The sequence below is a fragment of the Vanessa atalanta genome, chromosome 10 (genome assembly GCF_905147765.1).
Source record: "Vanessa atalanta chromosome 10, ilVanAtal1.2, whole genome shotgun sequence".
Lineage (NCBI taxonomy): Eukaryota > Metazoa > Arthropoda > Insecta > Lepidoptera > Nymphalidae > Vanessa > Vanessa atalanta.
The window spans coordinates 3,271,973-3,293,748 of record NC_061880.1 but is presented as its reverse complement, the minus strand read 5'-3'; the positions used below and the strand labels follow the sequence as shown (position 1 = coordinate 3,293,748).

The 21,776-nt window shown below is 29.2% G+C and overlaps 1 protein-coding gene across 3 annotated transcripts; it reads right to left on the bottom strand.

Moving 5' to 3' along the window:
- Positions 1 to 1,094: 1,094 nt before the first annotated feature.
- On the bottom strand, positions 1,095 to 21,587 carry LOC125066671 (organic cation transporter protein). 3 transcript variants are annotated; one of them, XM_047674876.1, is made up of 3 exons: positions 21,379 to 21,587; positions 10,939 to 11,050; positions 1,095 to 3,988 (listed from the first exon to the last, which is right to left on the bottom strand). In XM_047674876.1, exons 1-3 carry the CDS (start codon positions 21,419 to 21,421, stop codon positions 2,479 to 2,481), a joined length of 1,665 nt encoding a protein of 554 aa, XP_047530832.1. In that variant the 5' UTR covers positions 21,422 to 21,587; the 3' UTR covers positions 1,095 to 2,478. The 3 variants fall into 3 exon arrangements, with proteins under 3 accessions (XP_047530832.1, XP_047530833.1, XP_047530834.1); XM_047674877.1 differs by lacking the exon at positions 1,095 to 3,988 and adding an exon at positions 4,506 to 8,397; XM_047674878.1 differs by lacking the exons at positions 1,095 to 3,988; positions 21,379 to 21,587 and adding exons at positions 4,506 to 8,397; positions 8,952 to 9,003 and having other exon boundaries at positions 10,939 to 11,054.
- Positions 21,588 to 21,776: the final 189 nt, after the last annotated feature.

Genomic DNA, 21,776 nt, shown 5'->3' with positions numbered 1-21,776 from the left:
ATTAGCAATTAACCAAAAACCTATTACAATTTTATTTAAAATGAAAAACTACTATCCGCTTTAAAAAAATCTGGTTAGCGCCACACATTAGTTAGTGACGTAAAAGTCGGTTGAATCTCGACCTTTGCCTGCTATTTGAAAGGAAATTAAGAACATTAACATTTTATAGCTAATGTATTCTTTAATTTTGCTATTTAGAAATTATTTTAATGATTTAATGCGCATTACAATGTAAGCGTAGAATTTTAAACTTTCTACTATTAACTATTTGTACCCTTGTTCGTAAAATTGTTGATATTTCAATAAATTAATAGATTTTTTGTATTCTTAATATTGAACGTACTACACTAGTGTATCTCAATTGTCGTTTTAATCTCACTGTGATGTCTATGTTTATTGTTTGATGTAAATATTAAAAAATATTGAGTTTTTAATTACTGTTGTTTTATTTGTTGTAAATTTTGTTTTAACTATTTTTTGTTTATAAAAATGTTGATTATTCATGATCATGACAGTGTATGATACGTAAGACCCTTGAATGTTGAAGCACGTCAAATTTATTTATACTAGTCCAAAAGTATTAAGTATTTAGTACTAACAAATAAATACCACAAGCGATGCATTTGACTGCACGCGCTTTCCTTGACTGGTTCATATGTATCATACCTAACAGATTTTGAGTTTAAGGTCTTATAAAACAAGCGTAGTAAAATTTTACAGGGAGGTCTACTTAACTAAAATAAAACATTGTATTTTTTCCCTACTTAAAAACATGTACCTATGTAGACCTCACACGGGATTCGAACCTAGCACTTCTAGATCAGCACTAACACAAAAGGAAAACTGCATAATTAAAAACAATTTATTTTTGTTAGGTGTACAATTTTTAGAATACTCCCAAAAACTAAATAAAATGTGAAAATTGTCATAAAATCATAATTAATTAAATATGTTTGTTAAGCTTTTTGGAACTAAAGCATTCAAAATTTAATAGCTATTGTTAAATATATAAATATTGTTCTTTACATTTAATTTAAAAAATAATTATTTTATTTCGGTTTATTATTTTTAGGGATTGGAAATAAATTTAATGATAAATGTCAATGATAATTTTTTATTGGTGATTAGAATTAAATCAACATAGTCAACAATATATTCTTATATACATGGATAACTGTTTAAATGTTTACTAATGATGTATATCATATGAACTAATTTGGTACTTATTTTTGTTTGTTCTTCCAGTCTTCCTACCTACCTTATCAACTGTATTGAAATTTTGCACAGGGATAGTTTCAAACACATAAACTGACAATGTCGCACGCCTTTTTCAAAATATTCTATTATTTACATTCAAGCATAAAACATAATCTTTAAAATCACAAATGACGTATCTACCGTATAACAAATGTATATTTACTATTTCTAATAATTTGGCACACGATTTGTAGTCAAGACAATGTTTTAACATCGGTGTTTATATTTTAAGAAATTATATTAAAGGAACATTTACATAACCGCCTTTTATATTTAATTAATTATAATACTTGTATAATTTTGTTTACAATTAGTTTTGCACGAAATAGGAACTCGTGATTTCGTAAAGCCTAATTAATATGTTTTAGCCTCTAATCAAAAAATAAATATTCAATTCTATGTTAAATATTTTTAAAAATGTTGACTAACTTTGGTAACAACATACAGGCAATCGCGTATTCTTAGTAACTAAGGTATTACTATTTGAATATGTACCTATTCCATTACGTCGTACGTTTTAGAATATATATGCTAATTTTCTTACTGCAGACATACAAAGGAAAATATCACAAATTCTATTTCCTTATGGTATTTATAAATTATTATACATATATTCTTGGACTTTTTGTATTTGATTCGGTATTTCGTAACTACGAACTATTAGTGCTGATTTAGTTTCAAACAATCTTAAAACTTAACTAATTTCGAAAAAAAAAATCTTTTTTTTTTCGAACTTTTCATTTAAGCTTCGAGATTGTGCACAACATGAACAACACCAATACTATTACACTATTTTAAGACTAATTATTTTTTAATACATGGTCCCAATTTTATCCTACTATACAATATGAATAAATTAAATACTTTTTTATAAGCTCAGTGTAGAAGAAAATTAACATACATATAATTTATATTTCTCTTAAATATTTACAATTGCTTATTCTAAACGTTAATCATGTTAATGATGATTTTTTTTATAAAAAAATGTGGATGAGGTATTTATAAAAACAATGTAGGTATATACTTATTATCTTACTATATATATCAACAACAATTGTGCATCACTTTTTTTATTATTCTTTAACGCCATCGTTAACACTCTTTACTAAAGTGCTTCTGCGCATTTGGCAGTGTGAAGCATTGGTAATTGGACGGATATATTAATTTTTTTTATATATCTACAAATCTTTTCTTTCTTTCATAAATAAAGTAAAATAGTATTTATACTTTTTTATTAATTTCTTCCAAAGGAACCATGGACTCGGCCGCTTTATCATCGACACTGTAAGGATCAATATTTTCTCTTCTTCCTAAACAACTCGTAAAACAGGTGTCTCCCTTTCCAAAGTTTTCACCATCCGCTATAGACTGCGGCATTGGTTGATTCATAGTCTCGGGTAAGAAACAACATAAAAATCCGGAAACAAGTGCCACTAATCCGAATATAACAGCGGGTATTTTAGGGTCAAACGAATCAAGTAAAGTTATTAAAGGTGTCATTGCTCCAGACAACCTTGCACACATAGAACCTAAGCCAATTGCAGAGTTACGTACTACTGTAGGGAACAATTCCGCGGAGTAGTTGTAAACTATAGCAAATGATCCAGCAATAAACAATTTGCCCGCAATAACAATTACAGTTGATAAAATTGTGCCAGTGGGAATAAAAGCGGCAGTAATACATGCACCACCACCGATTATCATCATTGAGGTCATAAGCAGTCTGCGGCCCCAAATGTCAAGGAAATATATGACTGCAGCATAACTTGGAAATTCTACTAGACCAAACACAGCAGTAATAAGATACGGATTACCTTCAAGTTTGCCAGTACTTAGTGTAAGTCCATAATAAACTAAAGAATTAGCGAAATAGCAAAGACAAATATTTAGCGTTTTCATTCGTAGATTAGGGGTCCTAAAAAGATCTAAAGTACTAGCTGACGGTTCTTCACTATCTTTAGAAGACTCAATTTTTCCTTTGGACACGAGGAGCGCTCTGTCTAATACTTCATCAGATTTGTTAAACTTTAAAGCTTTTTGAACAATATCAACAGCTTCTTTGGGTCTGCCTTGAGCCCACAACCATCGTGGTGATTCGTCCATTATCCAAAAGTGCGGTATAAGAAGAAGACCATGCAAACCATAAACAACTTGGAGAATTTGTCTGTTATCTATAAGTGCCCCCCAACCAGCTACTAACATTATACCAAAGGCAAAGGCACATTGAAAAGAAACACCGCAAGCAGTTCTTTTACTAGATCCGACAAGTTCCATAGTTAGCACAAACGCTGGTATATATGCACCAGCAGATCCAAAAATTGCGTAAAAAAAGGTAACAACTAAAAATGACCAATATTCAGGGACAAAGGCTACAATTACTCCTAGAATTAATTGAAGAGCACCTGACCAACAAAATACAGTTTTTCTGCCAATTTTGTCAGCTAATCCGCCAAGAAATACAGCTCCAGTAAATACTCCTAACATATAGACTGTTTGGGCTACTGCGCCACGCCATCTACGGTTGCAAACAAGGTTCCATTCAATCGCACGAGATGATGTTCTATATCTTGTATCGAATACCCATTTCTCACACGAGGCAGTTTCGTTAAATTCAGTAAACATCAAGCAATTGTCCAGGCCACCTGTAGGTGTTTTAGGTATAGCAGCTAATATTTCTGAAGAATTCCAAGCAGCGGTCATTTCGTTGGTGTCAACTCCCTCTATCCAGCACCTGGAAATTGAATAAGTTACTTTGAATTTTTATTTTTTGTTTACTTGTTTTTCATACATTATAAATCTTTAAATTTGAAAACATTTTGTTAGTAATGTAATAATTTTTTTCCAAAAAATTGTATGATATTTTTTTTTTATGGGTAGCACAAATAATAATGGGTAATTCGTTTATAGTTTCACTACAAAATGTCTTACCTGTACAACTCTGTATTATTTTGAATGTAGTATTGTTATTACTTTGATAGTACCTTCGTTACTTTGTCTTATTATACTTTAATAAATTAACATTCAAAATCTCGTTACATACGTGCATTTAGGATTATTCAAAAACAAAAATAAATGGCTAATATTCTTTATTATAAAAAAAATACAAAACATAATAAGCATTGTCGTTTATAAAAACTACAAACAAATCTTTCTATTATTAATATAAGTTTAAATTTTTACTTTAATATTTTATATAATAAACGTAATTTTTTTATTACAGTTAACGTGAATTTTATTCCAAAGCATACTTAACTAAAAACTGGGGTAATATGTCCGAGGATGTCCAAGTATTTAATAGAAGCAACGAAGGTGAAATTAATTATATAGTTTTGCATTGGCAATATATTACGTATGTATGTTTAACAAATACAAACAAATATAATATACTGTTTTGTTGTAACATTGGCAACATATTATTAAATATGTGTTTATAAAAGTACACACGGATAAGATTAATATGTATATTGTATATAGACTAGTAACTACGACGTAGAGAACTTTATATCTTAGGAAAAATAACAGACGTTTTAAAATAACTAATATCATGGCAGTTTATCAGCATTTTGGTATACATACATATTATTTTACAGCAAAGTTGGTTGACTAAAATAATTGCTGTTAGCAAGTATATTATTGTTTCAGTTTAACATCCACAAACTAGCGACTAGGTATTAATATAAAAAAAAAAAATAGTTATTTATTACAAATTCAATTTAATTGATAAGTCTGCCTTATAATTACCAAGAGTTCATAGAGGGTCAACTATATAATGTATACCCGAACTCAGGTTTATATATGTAATGAGTAATTTTTCCTTAATATATAATTAGCACCTATCAACACGAGATACGTTCCATGATACATTAAAGTCTATTCCAAACGTAGGAGAAGTACTGATAAATAAAATTAATAAGCAACTGTGATATTATATATTAAATCGACTTGATATCATCGGCCGAGATATTTAATAATCAATTACATTCGTCATAAATGGATTAGAAAAATAAAATGGCGTTTTGAATATTTGCGTTTTAAAATTAAAATGGATATACGTAAATTGAGATTTTATCAAATAAGATCTAGAAAGACATGAAGTAATGTTTGTAGAGCAGAATATAACAGATCTAAGTATAATTAGCAAATCCCATGGAATTAGTAAATTTAAGGATTGTTGATCTACTCCTTCTTCCATTGAAATAGACTATATAGTGACATATTTTATATTATGACGATTAATAAGAATATTTTGTTTACAAATATTTAAATTAATGTCGTTTCCACTTGTGATGATTTTTGACTAAGGTATTGTTACACAACAAATATGATATTAGAGAATAAGTATATAAAAATGATAATAAGATCAAATAATAAAATAATAAGATCATTGATAAATTTAACGTGATGTACTTACAGACGATTAACTTGATATTCGATAGAAATTAAAATATATAAATTATAATACTACATTTAACAATTACAAGTGGTATTCTACGCTGTTTTTTCTCATGTTATTAATAAGGTGAATGGTCAAGATAAACGCGCTTCCTTTGCTCTCCGCAAATGTATTTCAGAACGGACACTGTAGGTAATTATTATTTAAATAAAATTGTTTGTATTTACTTGACTATACAAATATACAAAGTTAAGCAATTAGCTTTGTTTTTTTTTATATCTTACACTCCTAGAAAATTAGCAGTGAATTATTGAATCTCCAAAAATAATAAAGTTCTTCTGTTTTATTCCTTTCTGCGACATTTTACATAAGAAAGTCTTTTGACGAATGAAATTAACAACATTGCATTAATCCCAAATAGGGTTTACAATAAGTTACTAATATATTTGTTCTCTTAGATTACAAGCCGTTAGCGACACGCGAGTCATGTGCTCCCGAGCAAAATAACGCACGTTTATTTATTTTAGAAATTAAGCAAGCGAATAAAACAATTGACACCTAGATTAGAACATGTTCTTAGAACAAACAGCGTAAATCACATTAAAAATACACAACCTAATACACAATTAAAATCTTTGCATTCTTACATTGCTAAATTAAACGTATCCTCCAGTCTGAAACCAAATGACTAGATAATTTCAAACACAACGAGATAATATTTCCTTTGTTGAAATTAATTAACCATCTTATTTAACCGTTAATATTATAATGTCTTATTTATTGATACACATACCATGTAAAAGACTCCTTGGTAAACTTATACTAAATACAAAAAAAAATCATGTCTATAACTCCACAGTAAATTTTATAAATTGGCAATTAAGGCTGTCATGAAATAAGGCAAGAAAAGTCTTAAAATTTGTTTACGAGCGTATTATTGTTTCTAGAAGCAAATATCTAGATAAAAATCTTATGAGACTACTCAGTTGTTCTTTTAATATACGACTATATAATATAAATTGTATTTTGTGTAATCTAGTTTAATAAATGGAAAAGAGTAATTACTGATTCGTTGAATTCCTTGGTAATTCTACTTTCACTGGAGTACACTTGACTTTTAATGAACTAGTAAAATAACAATTTAAAAGCATTAATAAAAATCTAATTGCACTAGGCATATCTTGATTCTGATTTTACATATATATCTGTATATATCTGTCAAAAGATTGATGTTGCTACTATATTTAACATATCATGATTTTTTCTCTGTTACATCTAATGGGATCATAGTTTCGGGGATATCTTCAGAAGCATTACTCATCCGCCTTCCACTACAGTTTGTAAAGCATGTATCACCTAATCCAAATTTCTCACCATCCTCAATCGATTGAGGTAGCGTACGGCCTATTGTTTCTGGTAGGAAAAATGTAGAGAATCCAGACAACAAAGCCAAAAATCCAAAGATAATGGTAGGTATTTTTGGATTGAGAGTATCGAGCAAGCTGATCAATGGCGTTAAAGCACCAGAAACACTAGCGCACATACTACCTAGACCGACGCCAGAGCTGCGAACCACAGTAGGGAACAACTCTGCTGAATATTTATAAATGATAGAATATGATCCAGATATGAATAGTTTCCCAACCATCACAATGCCTGTAGCTGAAGTAGACCCGTGAGGAAGTGCAGCTACAATTAGACAAGATATGCCACCCAACAACATCATTGTGCTAATAAGAGCTCTATGGCCTATGCGGTCTAAATAATACATAATTATAATATAGCTAGGCATCTCTACTATACCCAAGAGAAATGTTATAAAATAAGGATTGCCATTTAGTTTGCCCGTATTCAATGAAAGGCCATAATATACAACAGAATTAGCGAACCAGCATCCACATATAATGAGAGTTTTTTTTAACATATTTGGAGTCTTAAAAAGATTAAATGCTCCAGACGGACTGTCTTCAGAATATTTTGTGCAGGTTGCTTTACATTGTGATACCAATGCAGGCGTATCAATTTCTTCAGTAGATCCATTCATTTTTAATGCTTTTTCTATTATCGCCACAGATTCACGAGCCCGACCTTGCGCCCAAAGCCATCTCGGAGATTCGTCCATTAAAAACCAATGAGGTAGTAATACAACAGCATGTAATGCGTATAAAATTTGTAAATAAAACCTATTATCAATAAGGTATCCCCACCCAGCTAGAAGCATAATTCCGACGGCAAACATTATTTGAAAAGTTACACCGCATAATGTACGCCGACTCGGTCCCACTAGTTCCATTGTCAAAACAAATCCTGCTATATATGATCCAGATCCAAAGATTCCGTATAAGAATCTTATCGAAATAAATGTATAGTAATCATTTACAAACGCAACTGCCGTTCCAAAAAGTAATTGAAGGATGCCAGCCCAAACAAAAACAGTCTTCCTTCCAAATGCATCGCAAAGCTTTCCGAGAACTATTGAGCCTAAAACAACACCAAACATGTAGGCAGTTTGGGCTGCGGCTCCCATCCACCGTCGACTGCAAACGAAATCCCATTCAATACCACGTGACGATTTATAATATTGAGTATCGTAAACCCAAGACTCACAGTGTTCTAATGATTTATTTGGGCCGTACATCTTACAAGAATCCAATTTTCCATGATCGTTTAAAGGTATTGCATTAAGTACTAATGAAGAATTCCAAGATTCCGTAAAATTTGTGCTATCTACTCCCATTATGGCACACCTGAAACATAAAAGCGAATTGCATTATTTAATAAAATTCGTTGGTGCAACTTAAGCACAGTGCAAATGAAAGTATATCAACTAAATAAGCCCTATTTTGTATTAAGAATGCTTAAATTTTTCTTATCTAATAAATGCTCAAGTTTACGTGTACATGAGTAACAAAAAAGCTTGTAGTTAAATTGTGTTCAATCGGTTATAACAAATGATTAAATAATTCGTAGTAGTAATTATGAAACCGCATAATGTCACAATTTCGTTATCACCAACATGCAATATATATTATAAGAAAAGAAAGAAAAAGAATAGCCCACTGATCATAATGAAAAACATGCTGTTCACCACTGAACTGTTCCAGTTAATAGGTATATGTTGTGCGTGAATCAGAAGTATGATAGAAGTTTTGAAATATACAATTTTATATATTTATTGAAAGACCTAATAAACCTGAGGAGTTATGAGATTAAAAGTTATGCGTAAAACTTATATAATAATAAAAAGCAGATATTTAAAGCCTTAGCCAGAATGTTTATAGTTTAGAAAAAATGTACTCACTTTTGATTTACCATCAGCACCAAAAAGTCACTGGCTTAAAAAGAACCAAAACCTGAGACCCGAAAAAGCATATTGTACAATAATTGTAATAATAAAATTCAACATAAAAATAATACAATTAGTTAAGCAATTCATCAATGTTAAATTTTATACAAAATGTGATGTATTCAAAAATTTTTCATATGTTGCTCTACACAAAGGCTTATAAATAAAATAGAAAAAGTATCGGTCATTCTCACAAGATACTCGTATCGTTCATTGTACTCATATTTTTTAATTTATTTTCGCAAGTTTACAATTAATGCATTTTTTCAATTACTAAAATTTTATATTCAACTAATAAAATAAATACATTATTATTGTCCGAGTTAAAAATTAATAAAATGTTAAACTACATGATTTCGAAACATCTAGTTACATCGACAATTTTTTTCCCTTGAGATGTTATGTCCCTTGTGGCTGTAGTAACACTCACCCTACAAACCGGAACACAACAATACTTATAAGTATTACTGCATGGCAGTACCACCAAGTAAACAGCAAGTAAGAAAGTAATGTTCTCTGTAATACTTTGTCACACTACGCAGATTTAGAACTATCAAAAACTATGCAATTCTTAAATTAAAATGTTTTTTTCATTGAAATATTTGATGTGAAATGATTAATGTATTTAAAAATAAACTTCAAGTATGGTTATTAAACTTATTTACCGTATAATAATAATAATAACGCAAACACAATAAATACCTGAGTCCTTATGTTTTGAACATGCACATGCATTCCTCATTCAAAAAAAGATAGATTTTGAAGAAAAAATGAAAGCATAAACACACCCATATATCCGAAAACCGTTTCGTAGAATAAAGCATAAAAATTGTTCAATATATATTTTTACGATAATAAATAAAAATAAAAAAAAAACTCTTATTATAAAGGGATAAAGGATATTTTTTAGTAAAAAATATATTGAAATAAATGGTTGTTGCTCATTTTAACTTTGCCTTTATTTTCCTTTTGCATCAGCATAATATCGACTTTTTAAATATGTGGGTATTTGGCGTAGATCCAGAATTTTGCAATTCATTTGAAAGTATGTTATTCCTTTGAGAGACGTATCATATTAACCTAATTTATAAAGTGCTATATTTTAACTATATTAAACCAAAAATAAATATTATTATATTATAAATAAATATAGAAAAACATGTGTATTATTTTTCTTGCATTTGAAATCGATTCATATAGTATTTTGAAAAAAAAAAACTAATACAACTTTTATGATATTTTTTAACAGTTCGTTAACCTAATCAAATATTTGTATAATCCATGGATCAGTCTGGCTTCCTCGGTTGCATTTGTTTATTGTTTGACCTACTTAAAAGGTATTTTCGGTTTAGACAGAGCTTTTTTTATTCTTTTTTATGCTAAACTGTTACGACTGTATTTATAATCTGTATCGTTTATTTGATTACAATTAATTGTATAATGAAATAACTCCAAAATAAGTATTTATGTCATAAAATGTCCTCATGCATGTATACGTGTAATTTGACACATAATTAAAAAATAATCTTTGTTGTAAACTGCGTGCTGTGTCATGCGGAAAATATTACGTGTTTAATGAAATGTGGAATGCTAGCTAAAATGGAACATATTCTTAGCATGTCGGTCAATTTTCGTGTGCAAATATCACGTGAAAACGACTTTTTGATTTAATTAATCTCTCTTTTAGACGGCTCTTATTTCGGCGTTGGAATAATCGGTAATAATAAAGTGATAAACTGTGTTGTGTTATTTTTTAATTTCGATTATATTTCTCTTTTATGTTTTCTACGATCTCATTTAGATATTGAACTTTATAAAAAACATCTTAATCTACGCCTTCTACCCTTTTTTATAAATGTAATGTAGTTCACGAAGTATGTAAAATTTTATAATATATATTAAATTTACAATTTAATAATATGTTAATTATATCAATAAATACCTATGTTCTGGTACTGCGGCAACTGTTACCAAAGAGAGCATGTGTAACCCAGCTGTCATCGCTGCCAGGATATGCAGAAAGAATTGAAAGCCTTGATATCGACCGAAATCTCCTGGAATTAAAAAAAAATCATATTAGATTATATATTAAATATAGTTTTTAAATATTATTCTAATTTGTTTGTTTCGGTATACCATAAATATTGATTTGTTGAACGGTTGATAAATTATGAAAAATCGTGAGATATGGTGCTACTCTTAAAATCAAAATCTTGCAAAATCTTGTGCGCTTCTAAATTACAAAACAAAAGTCTACTCCAAATATAAAGTATCATCTTATAATTTAATCTGTGCATTTATCGTAAGTTGTTCAGGACATTGCTTTGAGTAATTAAATGTTATGCGTAAAAAAAAAATATATGAGTTATCTTAAACGCTTATTACATTTTATAAAATATTAACTGCTATCAACAATAACAAAAAAACCTTTTTGACAATAAACACTGAAACTTATAAATAATTATCAAATAGTTATAAGATTAATATAAATATTTAATTTTTATTGCAATTTTATACTGTATTATATGAGTATTTACTTTTAATATAAATAAAATCCTTAACAAATTATTTTTCATAAAAATTATTGAACTCAATTTTTATTTATTTTGTAATTCCGAAAGCGTTCCTAATAAGTATTTCAACAGCAGCATATATAACAAATTAATTAAAATGACTCGAAAATAAAACTCGACGTTTAAGTAAAGACTTTTTTCGCGTTTGACGGATGACGTGTCAAGGATTGACATGATAATAAATGAGTACTTGTGAGGAAATTAGAAAATGTTGTCAATCATAGAAAACCTGAGAGGAAATGAACGGAATGTCTTTTGAAGGAGTGAATGGTATGGAACTAGAATACTGTTGCATATACTTGTATAAAAAGGTGAAGAAGACCAGAAAACATATGAATGCATTGAATGAAAGATGATATAGACAAAATGGGTGTGATTATGGAAGTGACGGTTGACCGGAACGAATGGAGAACGAGGACATATTACGACGAAATTACGATGTATATTTACGAATATAATACAAATACGACACGTTCGATTACGTTTTTCAGCGGACAACACAACAGAACTATAGGTAATTTATTTATTCAACTGTTAGCGGATGGCTGTTTCGATATTCAATTATTATTATGATAATTAATGCAGTACTTAATCAATTTGAACTACATAACGCAAACATTCAATCTAATCTTTCGCTTTAAATATTTAATTCCTGGTCTATATGTTTTCGTCCTTAAAGATTACTTACTTATTGATTGAACAAAAGAAAACAAGAATCGTATTCTAATATCGCATCGCTTCAAACGCATTGAGGTCGAAATATGCTTGCCAACTGTAACAGAATAACAAGGTTGTCTAACGCGACTCACCAATTATGTTTTTCTTTTCACTTGAAATAATTGTTTAATTTACGTATTTTTAACATAATTGTCCACGTTTTTACATTGACGCAATACGTTTGAAACTCTAACTTAATGTAACATACAATTATTCTATAGTAAAATGATATTTTTATTAAAATAACCTTCGCACCCGCAAGTATTCATTTAGTAAACATAAGAAAAAATATGTTCGAAATTATATAGTTAGGGATTTTAAGAAAATTTTGTTACAATACAAGATTGGAACCATATCTAAAATCTGATAAAATCAGCGATTTAATTATGACACTCGACTAATAATACAATTAAATAAAATTAATTTGTTTTAAGAAGCGATTTAACACATAATTATTACGATAAGTAATTGGAATGACACTAAATTTTTTTGTAGTCAGTATTTTAAAGAATCGGTCGCGAAGGTATTATTGATTATCATATCTTGTATTTCAATTGAAAACAACTAGGCCAAGGATATCAACAGTCTTTAATCTGATGTTTTAATAATGTTTCGCTAATTTGCCGCATTACTGTACTATAATGTAAGCCCTTCACTTTTAAACCTAATTATTTAACACGGGCAATCATCGAAGTCATTTTACAATAGATATCAAATACCAATATAAAATATATAACACATTTTGTTATAATTTAGTAAGTGATAATCTAATAAGTTTGCGGTAAGGGCCGAAGGTTTAATTTAAGTTAATTTCGTGATTAGAAGACAATAATGTTATATTCTCTTTTATTATACCGACTATATAACCTCTAGAAAATAAATTTTATCATATAGGTATAATGTAGACTATTTAAAGATGTTTCATAATAAATAAATAACTGAGAAATACTAAAATTATATTTAAGATATTTCTGTATCAGAAGTGGGTAATTCGGTTGGCATTGGCGCAATATATAATACTTACGTTAGACGTTTGCTGGATGTGTATATTCGTAATTTCATGTTACCTATAATAACTTTCCAGCCTAAACTAATACCAAAATTATCAAATGAAAAATATATATATATAACATGTGTAGAAGCCTTAACGGCAATATTCTCAGTAAATAACTATAGATTTTAAGCTGACCTTAATTAAATATAATAACTTTTATGGATTCATAGATAAGTGTTACGAAACCTCCCTAAAATTACAGTCACTGTGTGAATATAGCTACGGTGTATATTCTCATACAATATTTTCTTTATTATTCATCTTTTTTATCTTCAAATCTTTTTTTGGCATCTAGTAGAAGTTACCTTTGCCTATAAACACTTGCAATTATAAAAAATAAACCTTTTTACTCTATCATTGTGCTGTCAACCATGACAAAGCGAGTCTGTTTACAGACTGATATGAAATATATGCTATATAATCTATTGATTGATATATTATTGTAATTAATTTAACGTTTTTTATTAGGGTTTTATATCTGAAGACGAGTACCTTATATGAGCTACTTTAATGTTGACTTGAAAACCTCGCTTTATAAGAATTCTTGAGACTGTCAAAAGAAACGCTGAGTTTACATCTCACATGCCAATATTCTTGCCGATAGATTAACAGTTCATGTTTAATTTTAACAATGTGTTAAAAAAACGTTAAGAATAATAAATTTATCAAATTGATATGCATCAAAGAATACTATTTGTTAAGATTAAGACAAATCTTTTAAATTATTTTGTCTTTACCTATATGATTTACTTAATCGAAAATTATCTCGAATTAAAATCTTGTTCATAGTATTAATTAGATTATTATAATAATTATAAATACCGTACACATGGTTTGTTAAGACACATGCATGTAGTAAAATAGCTTAGCCTCGACATGTTGATACTATCTTTGCGAATGCAAAATGATAAAACGATTAAATAATAAAAACTAAAACGTGTCATTTAAATTAATATTTTTTATTTATAATCAAGGTATTTCATGAATGACAACGAATTAAAAATGTATATTCATAGAAATGATTAAGTTTACTCTTTGACATACCAAGTTGTAACAATACATACAAAGAATACAAACAATACATACAAATTCAGGGACAAAGCCATTGTTGCTTTATATAAATTGAAGTACCTAATTACTATAATAATTACTAAAATGGTTTTAAAAATATTTTCTATGAAAATCGTTTCGATTATAATCATTGTATTGTTAATTAGAATGAAAATAATTAAAATAAATATTGTAATTATTTCACAAAAGAAAACGTCAATAAATGTCATTTGAAGATAGCGACGTTAATGGATGATCATGTAAGCCGTAAATAAGTCTTTTCCACAAAACAAGAACTAATGATAGACGGATGTACGGCTACTTGACTACAATCAACCACTTAATACTTACACGTATTTGCGAATGCTGCAATTTTGTGACAAGAACATTATCTAACATCATTTCAAAGTCCTTCATATTATTTACCTTCATTGTGCTCTTTATGAATTGAATAATTTTTTTATTTCTTAATAAAATATGATTTGTTTATATTGACATATTAATAATTATATACATAGTTTTGCTACTCTCTGTTTACTAAACCCCATGATAATTATCATTTGCATGTGTTAATCGTGTAATAATATATACAATTTACTATGTAGTAAATTCGAATAGTTTAAACTGCACTTCATACTGTAATCGAGAACGTGTAACCAGCTGTATAAGCTATTCTTAGGTATTACAAAACAAATATCAAAAGGACAGACTACGAACGAGAACGGCTCACATTAAACTATTTTATTTGTGTGTCGTATGTTAAATATATTTTTAAGTATAACGTGAAATAAAGGCAAGTAATCTTTCGTGAATATTATAATTTACTTCTGATATATACATTTAGATATGCAAATAGGACATAAATATACATATCTATATTGAACCTACACATAATATAATCGATCTAAATTACAATATGCAATGTAATAATAAAGTTGCTTCGACCGATAAGGTGATAAGTGAACTTAAATACATTATCAACAGCTGATATGTTCTTTATTACAAACGCAATCGGCCTGATTATTTAATTATTTTTTTCTTTAATTATATTATTATCAAATATAAACTATATTCGCGTATAATACAACGCGTTTGTGTTGTGGTATGAAATAGTTTTGATATAAATGTATATTATTGGATATATGTAAATTGAAATAATACTCTAAATAATTTATATCCTGGTCGCAAACACGCCTTCTTTTTTAACCTCTGTTAAAAAAGAAGGCGTGTTTGCGAGGCGTGAGTCCTCTTATTCTAGAAGGTTTGCAACTTTTCCCACCATGATGCTCCAATGCGGGTGGTGCAGAATATCTTCCAACTCACAAAGTTGTAAACGATGTTTTCTTTCACCGCTAAACAGGAGATTGATTGTAAATACAAACGTGCCCATGAAAACTGTGTGTTGCTTGCTCGAATTAAATCCGCAACGTAAGGTCAATGTGTGTTCAGTTCACTGTCGCGATTTTTTTTTTAATACTTAAAAACACTTCAATATATTAATACATCTTTCGTGCTTTGGAGTCGCTACTTTTTTGAAAAAATGATTTGAAAAAACTGGATAGATACTAATAATTAATTTAAATTTAAACCAGTCGTATCAGTATCGTTGGACCGTCACAAGGTTATCAATTCGTATAGGTTTATCTGCTGTATTTGACGTTACATAATTTAAAGTCAATGTCATGGGAAATAAATCGATATCGAAACATCTATTTGCGCGCCTTTGACGTAGAACCGACTCGTATGCCGTGACGACAAACGACATCACGCTCTCTTATGCCGTCATCCTCTCCGCCGCCGGCGCTCTATAGTCCCTTGTTTGTGCGACGCATATACTATGTATGTATGGACTTCCTTGATATATATTGTTATATTAGTGTGAAAAATATATTAATTGTATCATTGAAACTCTTTGTTTTTATATATTTTGCTCCATATTTATTTATTTATTGGTTTACTTTAATTTATGATCATTCATTTTATAAGTTTTAACATTTGTTGACATGTTCTAATTACTAATCTTCGATATATTTCGGGAAGATGACGGTTCCTATTATAAAAACATTCCATGGACGAATCGAAATCAATGGGTTATATGTCGAGCATTCCTTGATAAAAAATTAGTTGAACCGGATACATAGTAATAATATTACGAATACTTTTATTAATTAAAATATTATACATGCTGCGTAATTAAAATATATTTTATTAAATGATTAGGCTTACATGTATTATCATTATGTATTCTTAAAGGTTGTCGGGCAAAGAAGATTACCTATTAAAGAGAAGAATTTGGAATTGGAATTTTCATTACTGCGCATTAGTTGATAAGTTCAAACAGCATTTGTTTAAATAATAATTCTCTCTCTCAGGACGAATATATGTTTTATATTATCTGAAATAAAATAATGTGCATAAAAATCTCAGCTGTTTTTGTTTGGATTTAAACCAGTGTATTTGTATTAAGATCCATTCCATCCATTACGGTCTGGTCAAGCTCGGGTCGTCTCGCCTCTTAGTATTCGTATATAAAAGAACTTGGTTATAAAAACTACTTATCCAATTCTGTTTATGTTTTACATGACAGACCACATATTTTTGATGGAAACATGCTATTAAAAAAATACTAATTTGTAATCGAATTTATCAATATGATAAATAAATTGAATTAGTTGAACTTGATAGGACTCTGTTCACGTTGGTCTGGATACCACCCACTGTATGACCACCCACACCCATGTATTCTACCGCCAAATCAATACTTAGTACTGTTGTATTCCAGTTCGAAAATAAATACTATTACTATTGTTAAGAACACATCATCATCTCATTTCTTAGTCAGATCTTACCATCAGATGGTCCATTTGTCATTATATTGCAAAAAGGCAATACCGACGAGACTTGTATTCAAGTATAATGTTGGATTTATTATAATTATTATAGATACATAATATATCAATATTAGCCTAGTATTGTTATCATTACAATGGAAGCGAATACATTTAATGAATAACATAAAACTGTTTTTGTAAAACGTTTTAAGTTAATAGTGTGTAATAAATGTAACAGTTTTTTTCTAATAGATGTTAATGAATTATAAATAACGTTTTAATTATGCATAATGTTTTTTTAAGTACTATTTCGTTTTGTATTTTATCTACTTTTGCATTAATGTATTTGAATTTTTTAAATATCTTTTTTCTCCTTTTGGTGATATGTATTTTTTCTTTTATAATGAAAATTGAGATATAAACATGTGGATCGTGGTGTAGAGTTCATTTATATAGAACGTGAATAATAGAGCCCCCAAAATACTACCTCTGGTCTTTCTTGTGAAATTTCCCTAGCTTTATTCAACCGAAGAATTATAAATTATTCCAATTTTTTTTGTATGTATTAAGACAAGTGATATTTTGCTATCCAATTATTTTCATTCATTAAAATTTTTCTTTATATCTTCATAAATTTTTAGTTTTTAAATTATTTAGCTTTGCCGCCAAATATGAAAAACAGTCGAATCCACGAAATCTCCAATTCAGTTCTAAGATTATTTTTATTATAAATCTGTTTTTTTATTCTTATCATCAATGTTTCTATACCCCGATGTGCCCTTCCCATTTAAAATTAAAGCAGGTTCAAGAGATCAGACCACATTAATAGTCAAATAGAAAACGTTGTACGGTGTACATATTTGATTTTCAATAACCGTAATTTACTGTATTTTCTTAAGCCTAACATTCCTACACTGAAAACTACATTAAAAGCTATAATAAAAAAAGCCGAGTAGTAGGGGAGAAATTAGTATCAAAGTTGCTATGCATCCTCCCTTGTTTACTATTGGTACAAAATAATGTACAATATACATTATACATCAATCAATAAACAGCCAATTGCAACCCACTGCTGAACATATGACTTTTATGTATAGGGCTTTGCTTTATTATTTGTTTAGGTGACCTTGATATTGTTAAATCTAAGTTATTACTGTTGAGCATGACGATATATTTACGATTAATTTATTATATAAAGTGTTAAGATGAAATAAATTACTCTAGCCTTAACAGGAAAACGTTAATTATTTCCGAAACATTGTCTCAAGAAAATATATTTATATAGTTTAACAAATACTCAATCACCAGTAGAGGCTGGTCAAGTAATAAAATTAGGGTAACCATTAGTGTTGCCACACGTCCCATATTCCCCGGTACGTAATTTTAAAGGTCCTAAGGGACATCAGAACATGCTGCCTTGAATTTCAACTTTCTTGCATCAAAAACGAAATCAAATAAAATGTGATTTTATGGCCTTTTTCAATTACGATTACACCTCGAAACACAACAAGTTACAATTTATTCGGTCATCATTCAAGTATAATAAATACAGTGACAAACATTGTATGTCTATACAATGTTTGAACGAGAAGTATGATACTCAAAATACTAAAATTCCTCAAATACTGAAGCTTTGCCAATTGATAAAATTAAATTTAATGTTAAAATCAAATTGATTAATATGGCGTATTTACTCAACAAAATGTTATTACAGACGCTAGTGTGGAGTTAGCATTTGTTGATTTCCATGCAGGATAAATCAATTGTATTTAATTACCTCTGTAATTAAGGTATCGGAAAAGATTAATTACTGGATTCCTTTACGATAGAATCTAAGTCTGCGCTGGATTTAAATTCAAATTAATCTCGTAATATGACGATTCAAAGAGCTCGGTAGAGCCAGCTTAAATAAAGTACCTACGCATGTTTTTTTTTTAAATGAATGTTGAATAAATAACAATAATTACATGAACTTAGTAGGAATGTACCAATTTCATCATGAGATATTGCGGTTTTTTAAACAAAAGTCCCTTGTAAGTTAAAATAATATTTCATAAAGCTGATATAAAAACTACTAAAAGAAAGATAAAATACGATGTCTCATATAATTTTAATCGATGTATATCTACAACGACTTGACACGAATTCTAATTATTACAATCGAGTTTAGAAGTCAACCAAATATTAATTTAAGAAAATAACTTGCGAATCATTTTAGTTTTTATAATTGTTCATTATCATGTCGACAACATTAGTTAGTGGTTAGGACACGGGAATATTAACCCAAGATTGCAGATTCAAACCCAAGTACTTGCAACAGTAGGTTTTCAAGAGCTTGATTTGTTTTTTTTTTAATCGTCCATGAGCTTAGCGGTAAAAAACGACTTCGCGTGGATGCCTGCATGTGTCCGACGTAGGTCTGCCACACATGTTTCCACCAAATCACAATGGATCATCTTGGAATAAATACCTAACTATGTGGAGAACAGGTGAGGTATTTACATACTGTAACTGCTTACTATCATAATGTTACAGATATTATAAGCCCTTGAAAAAACCACAAAGTTGATATTTGACACTTATATGAGAAGAAACAAAATGTGTCACGATAATACACGTAATATTTCAATATGTGTGTAGTATGTATGTGTGTGTAGTATATATATATATATATGTAGTATGTATGTGTGGTATGAGTGTTATGTATTATAAATCTAACACGTAATATGATAATTTACTTACGTTTACTCTGTGTTTATCGTTTTAATAAAATTAAACGTGAATTGTGAATTAGAATTATTTAGTTAAGAATAAAATTAAATACGTGACTAAATTCAGAAAGTGACATTTTATAAGTTTTATTATCTACTTTAAATCATTGTTACATTTTTTCTCGTAGCAATAGTAAAGAAAGTGTGAAGTAACTCCATGTAAAAAAAGTGTAACAAATGATCTGTGGAACCAATGAAAAGCAATGAGCTGTAGAATTAAAATAAAACATAACTAATATCAGAGAAAGTATGCTTAAGTAGTTGATATTGTAAAGAACTTAATGAATGTAATCTTAAGAATCATTAATCCAAATATATATTTAGTTCAAAAATGTTGTAAACAAAAGCGTATCTTTTGTTTTCAACTCATAAACCAAGGTCATTGAACTATAAAACTATGCGTCTTAATTAAAATCCTGACTCAAAAATAGTTATAACAATCAATAATTTTTTATACAATACAATACAATACAATATGACTATTCATATTGTATTATATATATCATACTGGTCACGCACAATCTCTTGAGATATTATTGTAGAAGAGAATAAAATAAATTATTTACGATACTTTACGATTTCCATATATATATTCGTAATTTATATTCATGTTCAGTACACGAGTGTTCAAGGTTACCAATTATACGAAATTTCCATTACAAAATGAATATATTGAATAGTGTAAATAAAGATTTATGAAAGGTGTTGAAGTGATCATATACAACAAAAAAGATTTAGTACAATTATATTGGCCGCTTATAGTTGACTTAAAACTTTGCAGAACATTAATTTCGTACTTGAAGAATTTGTTTATATTTTTTTTAACCGTTTTGCTTGGAATAAAATCCAATAAGTAATTTTAGCAAATATATAAAATCTAATTAGAATATGCTTCAAATAACTCGCTGTCCCAGCTCGTTCATTAATTTTGTAAGCAAACGATACCAGATACTATCTTGGTAATAATAAAATCTTATTTATATAATTAAACCAATAGTATAAAAATCGAACAATAAAATTTGTATCAAGATTACAGTTTTTATATTAAATTATTCGTATAAAAGAATTAATAAATAATTTAAGATATTGCTCTTTAAAGTAAATAAGTTTAACCGTACATATTAGAGTTCATTTAAAAATGAAAGCTCTTTGGCGCTTACTTGATCACTCGTCCCCATGCGAAGCTTGCGACACGTGCAATTGGTATTCTGACCGCAAGACTCGCTTGACCAAGAAACAGGCCAGTCATTTCTAACACATGTTCATACGCGATTTTAATTAGGTACATTTATTTAAAAATAAGTAGAAGTCATTTATAAGGCTTTACCGAAACATATAAGAAATTTGTCGAACATATGTTTTAAAGATCAGATTTAGATCACTTACCCAGTTTCCCCATCATTTCTTCTAAAGCGTGTTCCTTGTCCATGGTGTAATTATTCGATGTCCCCGGCTGTCTTAAAGTGTGTTCCTGTGAAGATGCACAAACACCATTGATATGTAAATAGTGAGCGCGGCGTAGTGCGGACGCCAGGCATGTGTGCCGGCGGACGAGCGAATGGACGGTTATCGTCGCCGTCGTGGCGCCGACACCGTGGCGGTCGGTTACCGCAACCGAGCGAAAAAACTTGCAGCGCCTTATCTCCATTAACTCATACCTTTCCATTGAACGAGCGCCGGCGCTGCGTTAACTTGCACACTTAGCGCTGTACCTTGTAATTCTAACCGACATCATATCTTTGCTGTGCAAATTCATGGAGCTTTAGAAGCTCTCGCGCTTTAAA

Bases quoted from the DNA above. Each gene is read 5' to 3' on its own strand.
- LOC125066671 (XM_047674876.1), bottom strand. From the start codon at position 21,421: ATGGACAAGGAACACGCTTTAGAAGAAATGATGGGGAAACTGG. The intron at 11,051-21,378 runs GTAAGTGATCTA...TTTTAATTCCAG, and splicing joins AGAAATGATGGGGAAACTGG to GAGATTTCGGTCGATATCAA. The intron at 3,989-10,938 runs GTATTTATTGAT...TTCAATTTCCAG, and splicing joins GCCGCAGTACCAGAACATAG to GTGCTGGATAGAGGGAGTTG.